This window comes from Trichoderma citrinoviride (assembly GCF_003025115.1).
Source record: "Trichoderma citrinoviride strain TUCIM 6016 unplaced genomic scaffold BBK36scaffold_11, whole genome shotgun sequence".
Classification (NCBI taxonomy): Eukaryota; Fungi; Ascomycota; class Sordariomycetes; order Hypocreales; family Hypocreaceae; genus Trichoderma; species Trichoderma citrinoviride.
Window position 1 is genome coordinate 765,150 of NW_020194719.1, and position 12,200 is coordinate 777,349.

Below are 12,200 nucleotides of genomic sequence, written 5' to 3' on the forward strand. Positions count from 1 at the left end.
CGCGAATGAGCTGAAATCCATCAATGCTGTATACCTAGGAAGTGCTCTGATACATAAATGGCGCTACGAAGGAAACAGCAGCTGGCATCGCAGTAGATGCATTAGCCCAGCAGGGGATCATCGAGCATCGCCCGGCTGCTCGTGATGTGAGTGGTTGAGAGCTGGAAAATGCTCGTCTCAATATGTGAAGCCCGGGAGGGGCAGAAACGGCTCTGCAGCTTCAGGCCCGGGTGAGTTTAGCCAGTGGGTAATAGTGAGAGACACGGGAACGACTTCCAGGGAGCTCAAGCAGCTGGATCTTGGGCTGCCCAGCTCTATCTGGCTCCCCCACAATGGCTGGGCCCCAGGCTGTAGCTGGCTGGTACCTTGGGCGCGGGCCACGCATTAACTGCAGTGCAGCCTTACCGCCGGAACAACTTCGGCTCTGCGTCGCGGCAGCACGAGGCTTTCAAAGTGACGATTGTTTCCATCTCGAATTCTTCCCCAGCGTCTGCCTGTTCACATCCGTACTGTCCCTTTCGTCGCAGACAATCGTGCTGTCGCGTCCGATATCGCTGCAGCCAGTTAATCCAGGTCAGTGCCATCTCGTCTTCCCGGCCAATCTTTGACCTTGTAGGCTGCAGAACCTAAAACAGCCGCGCTTCAGGGCTTAGCCAGAGGTTATTCCCAATCAGCACGGGGGGGCGCAGCCTCACCTCTTTTTCCCCTTCTCTCTTCTCCCCGTTCCATCCAGGCCTCTTCCTTGCTCCACCAGTCCGCAAACATTCAACGCTGATGCCATCCTTGTCAATTCAGTTATCCCAGCAGAGACTCTGTCGATTCATTCGGTCAAAGCACAATGTCGGACGCAGACAAGCCTGAGGCAATCCCCGAGGGGGAGCGTGAGCCGGAGCACGAGACTGCGGCCAGTGAAGAGGTGGGTTTGCTTTTGTTGACGCGCGCTTCGAAGCGAGAGCCTGTTACTTGATGGATCTGACACGCCCGCTCGCTAGGAGGAGATTCAGGCGATGAAGCGCCGAGTTGCGGAGATGGAGGAGGAGGCCAAGAAGCTCCGCGAGATGCAGGCGACGCTGGAGCAGCAGTCTGCCGATCTCGCCGACGACAAGGAGTCTGTGGATGCGCGCAGCATCTTTGTGGGCAACGTCGACTACTCGGCCTCGCCCGAGGAGGTCCAGGCGCACTTCCAGAGCTGCGGTTCCATCAACCGAGTCACCATCCTTCTGGACAAGTTCACCGGACAGCCCAAGGGGTAAGCATGGCATTTTACGAGCCTTCCCTGCTTTGCACCACCATTTCCCCTCGCTGTTTCTTAATCACTATTCATACTGACGACGGTGCTTTTCCCCCTCTCTCAGCTACGCCTATGTCGAATTTACCGAACCCAGCCTGGTGGCCCAGGCCCTCGTCCTGAACGAGAGCGTTTTCAAGGGACGCAACATCAAGGTCACTCCCAAGCGCACCAACATTCCTGGCATGAGCCGCGGCCGTGGAAGAGGAGGCTTCCGCGGTGGCGGTCGAGGATTCCACGGACGCGGTGGGTTCCCCCCTCGCGGCGGCTACCGTGGCGGTTACCGGGGCCGTGGACGAGGCTACGCCCCTTACTAGGAGCAAGGACGTGTTTCTTCAAGCACGACACCTGCTGAGAGTAACGGGTTGTGCGACGAACCTGTAGGTACCTCGTCTGAGGGGAGGTTCATCATCCACCGCCACTAGAACGGTAGCTTGCTTGCTTTTCTTTGTTTTTCTTTCTTTTGGAGAACCATGGCGGATATTGTTTTTCTCCTTCTTTTTCTCTATGCAGACGACGAAAGATATCCAGCACCTAGGTTGGCATAATTGAGGAGAAGGGCTGGGAGGGCACACGGAGGGTCACGAGAGACTACAATGAGAAAGTAGTAGAGGGGAGAGTGGCGCCCAGTGTGGCTTTTGATGGACAAATGCCTGTCATTCAGTAGGTAGCTGGACTCAAGTTGAGAAGGGCAGGGACGGAATATGGGACGAGCTTGTGTGTATAGTATCAGAACTTTGACAAAGGGAAAGGATCTGGAGTTTTAGGCCTTGGTATTGACGCCAGATGCTAATCAGCAGGTTAGATGAGGAAGTAAATTTGATTTCTCTCCTTGTTGGCTTTGGGCGGACAGCGATCTCACTCATGCTGGTGCAGTACATCTAACCGTCGGCCTCTGGCCGAATACTTTCGTCACCGTTTTCGACAACGTGTGATTGTCCAATATGGTTGAATATTCGCATATCATGTCGCAGCGACGTCTTTTGGGTACTCTTATGTACTTACAGTAGCGGCACGCCCATCATTGGATTTATTACCCGCCCTAATATTGACGCCATCACCACCTTTGTTCGGCCCATGCGCGCATCATAGAGACAGGTTGTACGGCAAATCCATACCCTTAACGGTTGACGTCTTTATGTATATATCTATAGCCGTGAAATCACCGAATGGATCGAGCAAATGAGACGACGAACTCACCCACCATACGATGGCAAAAACGGCCTTGACGGTGGCGATCCCATTCTATCCTCCTCAGTTTACATGCTGTACTCTATGTACAATATTTAATCACGTATACAGTAGATATGTGAGTTTTTGCGTCTGATTCTTAAAGAGCAGCGTCTCTCTTGGTTTGAGCGTTATTACAATTCCGGTCCCTTTCCAACTGATCCTTCGAGCCATTATGACCCTGGATCAACTTGTATAAGCGAATGCCGGTACCTTTTTTCGACGCTGGATGTGGACTGGGTGTTATACGCAGGAGCTGGGGGACTATCTGGCATCAAGATTGAATACGTAGCCTTTACCAGCACAAGTCTTACAATCTGAGGGTTAAGGCTCAAGCCCGTTATTCTACGGAGTTTAGAACGAAGAGAACCGCAGTATTCCACGTTTTGCAGATGTCTGAGTAATCGGAGCAATGACTTTGACGGTGGAGGATCTGCTCTAAGCCGCTAGTACTGTATTATTGTACATTACACATGATGACTTGGATGCCATCCAGCCAAACTGCGCCTTAGACAGCTGACTGACTACACACAGTGACTGTTGGTCATCAAACGCTCACAAGCGCTTCCTTCATCAACCTGGTGGTTGGGCAAGATTACTGAGTAATGACGGGCGAAGCCCCAATGACAATAAGATTTGGCAGCATTTGTCAAGGATGGCTGTGTCTCTTGTAGGGGTCCCAAGACCTTGTCATGATACTGTGGGCGAAGCATTTAAGCACCTTGAGAGCCTGAGAACCTTGAAGTTCTCCAGGTACACGCTACAGTCAATAACCGCAATGGAACGCCGCCGTGAAGGAGCTCCACCCCGGAACGGAGGGCAGTAATACTAAGGTAATACTATGTAGTACGAGGTATCGGTGAATTTCTCGCCATCTCATGGCTTCCAGGGGCAAAATTTTCAAGTCGGACGCCTTGCGGTTGGCTCGAACGTCATGTACAGTAGGGCGTGGTTCCGGCGCCAGGGTCTCGATGCATGTACTCGTTTTCTCGCGCGGTTATTCTGTCATCGATGCTCGGGGACCCTCAGCCATCACGACAGGTACCCGTACCAGACTGTATTCCATTGGATTCGTACGACAAAAAAAATCAAAGCATCAGCACGGGGCTGCGTGTTACTCGGGAGGACCATCCAAGGAGACGTCCAATCAAACGCCACGCAGCGGCGACTAGCAGCGCGCAAGAGCGAAGCTTCCTGTGGCTGCTCTGTGCCGATTCCCCGTGGATCGTGATGGCGTCGTGGGCAATGTACCCAGGAACCGTCTATGCGTTTCTAGTCTGTTTCCGGGGGGGGAGGAAGGGCGTGTGAGTCTTCATTCAGTGCTGCCACATGGTGAAAAACAAAAGAAGAGATTTCTGTAGGGGTAGGTAATATGAGTATTGGAGTCTTGACGCTCAGAAACAGCATCGTGAAGCCCGTGTCTGTAATACCTTAGTAGGTAATACTTAGGTAGAGCGGCAACGGCAGTCTAAGGAGGCCAAAGGAGGCCGCCTCTTTGGCTCCAGTCCCTACCCTGGCCGCGACAAACAGGCCCCGTCCAAGCGCCTGAGCAGCGCTGCTGGGAGGGGATTCCACTTGTCAGCCCGCCTCTGCAATCCCTGGATTCCATCTCCTCCATCATCAACCGGCTGCATCTTTGCTGGCACACTGACCACCAAGTCACCGCCGCCTCGTTCCTCTTGCAGTTCTCGACTTCCGGCCTTTATTCCTCGAGGTGCTGCCCGGCACGAGATCGTGTCACGTGCTCCTTATCGCGCCCGCCACCCAGACCCGGGACTCAGCCATAGAGCGGGGAGTCTGGCCTGCACTGCACAGCCCCAAGTCTTGTCTGCTCAGCATATCCTCGCCTCGTCCCGCCGTCACTTTGACTTGCAGCGTCGTCGCCGTTCGTTCTCGTCCTCCTTTCTACCGTGCAGCAGAACGTCCACCCCGGGGCGCCCATCTCATCACCGCCGGCCTGTGCTGGTGTCCAACTCGGCCTGATTTTGACTCTGAGTGCTGTGCCTTTGTCGCAAGGCTGGTGCTGCTGTGCCTGGAGCGCCGCAATACACGACAGAGAATCTCGTCAAGATGGCGAACCGAAACGACAATGGGTAAGAATCACACCGTCTCTGCTCTTCTTGCATCTTGCTTCTCCGTCATAGGGCAGTGGAGCCTACTCAATGAATGCAGCTCTCTTCTGACACGCATGGCTTATAGGAAACCCAATCTTCGCGTTACAAGTGCGTCCCTCGATTCCAGAGCTCGCTTCCCGCCTCGGAGATCCCTACATTACTAACCTGGATGTATCGCCATAGTCATCGCCGCCGATGGACTGTACAAGCGAGATGTCTTCCGTATGTGCCCTTCCCTGCCCTGCCCTAAGTCCGTGCTGTCGAGGCACGCACCCCTTCCCTGGGGAGAGTCCAGCTCCAGCTTACAATCAATCACAGGCTTCCCCGACCCGTTCGCCGTAGCGACCATCAACGGAGAGCAGACCAAGACAACAACCGTTAGCAAGAAGACGCTCAACCCGTATTGGAACGAGAGCTTTGATTTGTACGACGATATCCGCCCTCTCCCCCTTATTGTGAATCATATCATCGAGAAGCTAATGCTGAACGCTGTTCCAGTCGGGTTGACGAATCAAGCATCCTGGCCGTCCAGGTGTTTGATCAGAAAAAGTTCAAAAAGAAGGACCAGGGTTTTCTTGGCGTTATCAATATCCGAATCGGTGACCTGATTCCAGAAATCGGACCCGACGCCGACGGTATGTCTCGGGCCCTCCCTGCCCCCTTTATCCCTTTTACCTGCTCGCAAAGCAGCTCGCTAACACTCTAGCGCCTGCCAGATCAAATGATTACCAGAGATCTCAAGAAGTCGACTGACAACCTCGTCGTGCACGGCAAACTCATACTCAACTTATCCTGCAACCTTAGTACCCCCATTCGCGCAGGCCAAGCATCCTCCAGCCGACCCACGCTCGGTGTACCCAGCGCATCTAACCTCTCGACCTTGTCTGCTCCGGCCGGCGATCGGCCGAGCTCTGCCATGTCCGGCGTCAATAACAACGCGCTTGTCCCTCAGCCGAGCCTCCCTCACCACCCCGCCAGCGTCAACGCCGTGCCGTCTTCATCAAGCGTCAATGGCTCACAGTCACGCCCCAACAGCCAGCTGAGCCCGTTCGAGGATTCGCAAGGTCGTTTGCCCGCGGGCTGGGAACGTAGGGAAGATAACCTTGGCCGCACGTACTATGTCGACCATAACACTCGCACCACCAGCTGGAACCGCCCGACCGCGGGCGGTACCGCCGCCGAAACCCGAAACGAACGAGAGGCCGTCACCCAGGTTGAACGCCAGAGGCATCAAAACAGAACCCTCCCCGAAGACAGGACGGGCACCAGTTCACCCACTCTCCAGCAGCAACAGCAAGGCTCCGGTACAGGCAGCCCTGGCGGCGCCACTGCCAATGCCGCCGGCGGCAGCAGCCACACTGCCATGATGCACACTGGGGCCACCAGTCCAGGTTCCGGCGAGCTTCCCCCAGGCTGGGAACAGCGCTGGACCCCCGAAGGACGGCCCTACTTCGTCGATCACAACACCCGCACCACGACCTGGGTCGACCCTCGCCGGCAGCAGTTCATCCGCATGTACGGCCAGAACAACACCAACGGCCAGATTCAGCAGCAGCCCGTATCTCAGTTGGGACCTTTGCCCAGCGGTTGGGAGATGCGTCTCACAAATACTGCCCGAGTCTACTTCGTGGACCATAACACAAAGACTACTACCTGGGACGACCCGCGTCTTCCTTCTTCCCTGGATCAAAACGTACCCCAGTACAAGCGTGACTTCCGACGAAAACTCATCTACTTCCGATCCCAGCCTGCCATGCGCATTCTCAGCGGGCAATGCCACATCAAGGTCCGACGCTCTCACATTTTCGAAGACTCGTTTGCCGAAATCACTCGCCAGTCCGCTACGGATCTTAAGAAACGCCTCATGATCAAGTTTGACGGGGAGGACGGCCTCGACTACGGTGGTTTGTCCCGAGAGTTCTTCTTCCTCCTTTCTCACGAAATGTTCAACCCCTTCTACTGTCTGTTCGAATACTCGGCGCACGATAACTATACCCTCCAAATCAACCCTCACTCTGGCATCAATCCGGAACATCTCAACTACTTCAAGTTCATTGGACGGGTGGTCGGCATGGCCATCTTCCACCGGCGATTCTTGGATGCCTTCTTTATCGGAGCTCTCTACAAGATGATCTTGGGCAAGCCAGTCACGCTAGCGGACATGGAGGGCGTGGACGCAGACTTCCATCGCTCGCTGCAGTGGATGCTGGACAACGATATTTCGGGCGCAATGCTCGAGCAAACCTTCTCCACGGAAGACGAGCGCTTTGGAGTGATGACGACTGAAGATCTGATACCCGGCGGTCGTGATATCGAAGTGACAAACGAGAACAAGAAGGAGTACGTGGATCTCATGGTCAAGTGGCGTATCGAGAAGCGCATTGCGGAGCAGTTCCAGGCCTTCAAGGAAGGCTTCCAGGAGCTGATTCCGCAGGATCTCATCAACGTCTTTGATGAGCGTGAGCTTGAGTTGCTCATTGGTGGTATTGCTGAGATCGATGTCGACGACTGGAAGAAGCACACGGATTACCGAGGATATACTGAGTCGGATGAGGTTATCCAGAACTTCTGGGCAACAGTTAGGTCCTGGGATGGCGAGCAGAAGTCGCGTCTGCTGCAGTTTACCACGGGTACCTCTAGAATCCCGGTCAACGGATTCAAGGACCTTCAGGGCAGCGATGGCCCGAGAAGATTCACCATCGAGAAGGCCGGTGACCTGAGCAACCTCCCCAAAGCGCATACATGGTAAGTTGAGCCCTCAGTTCCGCGAACGAGGTCGGCAAAAGCTAACAGTGACACAGCTTCAATCGAATCGATCTTCCCGCATACAAGACTTTGGAGACGCTGCAACAGAAACTCACCATTGCCGTGGAGGAGACCATGGGCTTTGGCCAAGAATAAAACAACTAGGATTGGTGCATTGGTGTCCCGGGCCAAGGGTCACTGCTCCCCCCAGCTTTCTACAATAGCCTTTGTAGTGGCGTTGCTTTTAGCACGGATCCTTTCCTCATTGATCTTATTTGGGTTTCTCTCTTTGGGTACATATGCTTTGGCTGAAGAGTCAGCGGACAGAATTGGTATGCTTGGTTTGGCGCTGGCTGGTTTTATTGCTATCAGACGAGATAAGATGTGATGAGCGGTTCATTGTCGTTGGCGTGAGTGGAATGGGGGAGGCATCAGGAGAGGGTAGGTCCTTGACAAAAAGATTGCCCGGTGGTGTCTGAAGCGAAGAGGAGGGCTATGGGAAATGGCCAGAATTGTCGAGCAATGTACGAAGTGACATTCGCTTGGTGATGGGTGGCCGATTGCTTTGCTAGCCGCTGTGCTCTATGGGCTTCCCGAGGCTGGATAGGGATGCCAATGTTTATTAATGGCGGAGGTATCGCGATATATATACACACATATATATAGTAAAGGCAAGCACGAACTGGAATCGAACATTTGCTTTCTGATCTCTTTGGGTATGTTTGAATGGAGTGATGTGATGGAACAAGGATTCGATGTTCACGCACTATTATTGGCCGTGCCGGATGTCGTTGGCATTGGTACAGTCTTTTCTGTCAGAGACTCTACAAGTTGTAATCTCCCGCAACCCAGAGAGTGTATGTACACTTTTGAAAACCAGAAACTACATCTTCGAAGGCAGAGATTAGGAGACTCGAGTCAGCCAAGTAATTGACATGGCTTGACTCTCTGAATTGTTCTTGACCCTCTCTTCCTTGCTTTCTTCTTCCTCCTGGGATTCCAAAATCCCCTCATACGGAGCCCCATTGGCCGGTAATGCCTCTTATTCCACGGACCGAACAGCTCTTTTCTTTCCAGCCCACAGCCATATCTGCGCCCGAAACACATCCCTTATCCTACCACACACACACGATCCCTCCTGGCTCCCTCCCTCCCACATCTCATCCTCACCCCTTCGCCCCCCCTTTTTACCGCCTGTACCACATCCGCGTGATCTTGGTGTTGCGCATCTTCCTCTGCAGCTGGAAGATGCCGTACATGAGGGCCTCGCTGGTGGGCGGGCACCCTGGGACGTAGATGTCGACGGGGACGATGCGGTCGCAGCCGCGGACGACGCTGTAGCTGTAGTGGTAGTAGCCGCCGCCGTTGGCGCAGCTGCCCATGGAGATGACCCAGCGGGGGTCGGGCATCTGGTCGTAGACCTGGCGCAGGGCGGGCGCCATCTTGTTGGTGAGGGTTCCCGCCACGATCATGACGTCGGACTGGCGCGGGGAGGCGCGGAAGATGATGCCGAGGCGGTCCTGGTCGTAGCGCGGGGTGGAGAGGTGCATCATTTCGACGGCGCAGCAGGCGAGGCCGAAGGTCATGGGCCAGAGGGAGGACTGGCGGGCCCAGTTTGCGATGATGTCGAGGGAGGTGCTGCATTTTTAACCAGAGGGTGTTAGCAAAAATATATTTCGATCGCTTTTTTTCGTATGTATGAAGGTTTCCAGACGTACAGCGCGTATTGGATGACGCCCTTTGTGCCCTCCTCGCTGGGCAGGGCGACTTCCTTGCGGGCCTTGCCATAGGTCGAGGAGTGGGGGGAGGGAGTCAGCGAGGTGGCATCTTGTCTCGAGGTTGTTGAGAAGGCGGCGGCGGAGGCGGCTCGCAAGGGAATCAGAGCGGAAGCGGGTTTGACTGCAGTTTTGTTCCAACGGGTTAGCCAAAGCTGTGGTTTTTCGTCTGGCCGTGTTCGGTGATGGGCGGTTTCGTTGAAGTGATGGGTGTTGTTGTTGGTTTCTCGGCTGGAAAATTTGACGCACCTCGGAGGGCCATTGAGGCCGCGGATCGCGTGGCCGGCAGCATTTTTGCTGTGTTTATGTTCAGGAAAATCTCCCTTGGCCCTGTAGCGGCTTGATGATTTCCCTTTGAGGTTGAAAGAGGATATGTTCAGCCGCGGCTTTAGGTGGAGGGAAGGGAAAGGCTGGGGGGGGGTGCGGAAGGCCGAGGCTGACGAGGGTTCGGGAGAGAGATGAATTGAGGCGAAACTCGATCGATTCGCCTCTTTGGATATGCGGGGCTGCTGATTGGTTGGAAGGGGGATTTGGGGGGTGCATGGGGAGCGAAGATTAGCCGTGGCCTGGGGGGGGATTTGCCCCGCTGTTTGGTGGAATGTCCCCGTCGATTTATATGGTGATGGGTTACCCTGAAGCTTGACTATGGGTCTTGAGATTGTTACTATTCAGAATTCGATGTAATGGGGCATCAACGATGTTATATGGATTAGTGAGCATGACGATGCGTACATGGCCGTAGCCGAGGGATTGCGCTCCTACATACACCACGGCAGTGGCAAGGGGAGTGCAGCAGACCAAGATGGTTCAGCTATTGATGATGAGGCAAACGCGCCCAACACTATCCATGAAGATGAAATAATGCGGCGATGGAGGACAGCTCCCAACTGAGGGATCTCAAATCGATGGCTTACAAGTACAATGGATTTTTATCAGTACCGTTCCATCTCGAGTTGATACATAACGATGTGAAAGTAAAGAAAAAAAGAGTTCGTGAGCGGCTTCAAGGTGATATACATAGTCGTCGTTCTTCAACGCCGCACCTCGAATTTAGCTTGCACAAGACCAACACCAACACTTCTGCAACTACCTTAGCAGCAGCTCCATTGCCTACACCAAGTTAAAGTAACCGGAATAAGTTGCTGCTTTCCTCATGTTTTTCCGATCGCCTTCGCCCTCTCGGCCTTTCTCACACAGCCGTAACAGCCAACTACTACTACTCAACCCCCGCCGGTGAAGTCATACTGACTTCAGCCATGGCACTAACCATACCCTCCTTTCCCCCCTTCCCGTCTAGCAGCTCGCCCGGATCTGATGGGCCTTTTACCCATTCTGATGGTAGCTGATTAGTTTTCTCTCTTCAAAGCTGAACTTGATTGCCCAGTCATTGGTGGATGGTGTTGTGGTAGAGGAGGGAGGGGAGGATCCGGCATTGGTCATGATAAGCGTTCTGGACAGAGAAGAAGGTTGTCAAAGCTATATATACCCAGCAATCTTCCTTACCTCATAAAGATGGTGCTGTGATGAAGCCGTCACTGAAGCTCTCACTGAAGCTGTCACCACCATCAAACCACCCGCCACTCACACGAGCCGTGTCAGCACTTTGAATCCAAAGCTTAAAACACACACAAGAACATCGCGAACATGGCGCCCAACCTCCCAAAGACCTACAAGGCCGTCGTCCTCACCGAGCCAAACTCCCCCTTCACCATCCAAGACGTGCCCCTGAAGCACCCCGAGGCCGGCCAGGTCCTCGTCAAGGTCATCGCCTGCGGCGTGTGCTGGTCCGACATGGAGGTCGCAAAGGGCAACTTTGGCAACGTCTACCCGCGCACACCCGGCCACGAGATCGTGGGCGACGTCGTCGAGCTGGGGCCCGGCGTCAAGAACCTGTCCGTGGGCCAGCGCGTGGGCGGGCCCTGGCACGGCGGCCACGACGGCGTCTGCAGGGAGTGCCAGCGCGGCGACTTCCAGTACTGCAAGAACGAGGCCGTCAACGGCGTCTCGCAGGACGGCGGCTTCGCCGAGTACGTGCTGCTGCGGGTCGAGGCCGTCGTGCGCATCCCCCGCGAGATGGACCCCGCCGAGGCCGCGCCCCTCCTGTGCGCCGGCGTCACCGTCTTCAACGGCATCCGCAAGCAAAAGGTCGAGCAGGGCCGCCTCGTCGCCGTCCAGGGCCTCGGCGGCCTCGGCCACCTCGCCATCCAGTTCGCCGGCAAGATGGGCTACGAGGTCGCCGCCCTCTCCCACGGCGCCGACAAGGAGCCCTTTGCGCGGCAGCTCGGCGCCCACCACTTCATCGACACCTCCGCTGCCGATGCTGCTGCTGAGCTGGCCAAGCTGGGCGGCGCTTCCCTCATCGTCCAGACGGCCCCCAACCCAAAGGTCGTCGGCGCCCTGGCTGACGGGCTCGCGCCCAACGGCAAGATCCTCAGTCTCGCGCCCGTCGGCTCTGTCGACGTCAACACCGTCACCCTCATCATGAAGGGCGCCAGCGTGCAAGGCTGGGCGAGCGGGCATGCGCTCGACAGCGAGGAGGCCATTCAGTTCGCCATGACGCACGGTGTCAAGTGCATGATTGAGAGGTACCCGTTTACTGAGGTACAAAAGGCCATCGACAGCCTCGAGGCCGGCAAGCCGCGGTTCAGGAACGTCTTGACGATGCAGTGAGATGATGATGTGCTGGTGTCGGAGTTGGGTGATGAAGGGAAAAGAGACTCGGGAAATTTTTAGTAAAGAGTACCTTGTACCCAATGGCCGTCAACGTTGCAGACTCGGGAGCAATGTGTATAAGTGCAGAAGAAAGGAATGCCCCCAGGAATGATTCTCAATGTCATAATGCAGTAATAAATGATCAATTAATATTTGAACAAATTCACTGCGAATACCGCAAACCGAACGAGTCAGCTTCATGATATCCTCCGCCCTCAAACTGACACAAACATTGTTGCCGTCTTTTGCAAGTAGAGCGATCTGCCAAGTAACGACTCCTCTCAACAAGTCCATAACCCTTCAAGTACAAACCAGCTTTAAACATAAAGATAATAA

General features: G+C 54.8%; 4 protein-coding genes across 4 annotated transcripts; 3 read left to right on the forward strand and 1 right to left on the reverse strand.

Annotated features, from left to right (window-relative positions):
* Positions 1–838: 838 nt before the first annotated feature.
* Positions 839–1,605, forward strand: BBK36DRAFT_1143085 (RNA-binding domain-containing protein; the record flags this gene model as incomplete). The annotated part of the gene is made up of 3 exons (XM_024893570.1): positions 839–916; positions 993–1,249; positions 1,356–1,605. 3 exons carry the CDS (start codon positions 839–841, stop codon positions 1,603–1,605), a joined length of 585 nt encoding a protein of 194 aa, XP_024747580.1.
* Positions 1,606–4,588: 2,983 nt separating this feature from the next.
* BBK36DRAFT_1161315 (HECT-domain-containing protein) lies at positions 4,589–7,533 on the forward strand (the record flags this gene model as incomplete). The annotated part of the gene is made up of 7 exons (XM_024894360.1): positions 4,589–4,611; positions 4,718–4,740; positions 4,816–4,854; positions 4,951–5,056; positions 5,131–5,267; positions 5,349–7,377; positions 7,434–7,533. 7 exons carry the CDS (start codon positions 4,589–4,591, stop codon positions 7,531–7,533), a joined length of 2,457 nt encoding a protein of 818 aa, XP_024747581.1.
* A 1,031-nt stretch (positions 7,534–8,564) lies between these two features.
* On the reverse strand, positions 8,565–9,444 carry BBK36DRAFT_1161316 (NADH-quinone oxidoreductase; the record flags this gene model as incomplete). The annotated part of the gene is made up of 3 exons (XM_024894361.1): positions 8,565–9,015; positions 9,096–9,276; positions 9,402–9,444. The coding sequence occupies 3 exons, from the start codon at positions 9,442–9,444 to the stop codon at positions 8,565–8,567; spliced, it is 675 nt and encodes a 224-aa protein (XP_024747582.1).
* A 1,352-nt stretch (positions 9,445–10,796) lies between these two features.
* BBK36DRAFT_1143088 (GroES-like protein) lies at positions 10,797–11,822 on the forward strand (the record flags this gene model as incomplete). Its single annotated transcript, XM_024893571.1, has 1 exon — positions 10,797–11,822. The coding sequence occupies one exon, from the start codon at positions 10,797–10,799 to the stop codon at positions 11,820–11,822; it is 1,026 nt and encodes a 341-aa protein (XP_024747583.1).
* Positions 11,823–12,200: the final 378 nt, after the last annotated feature.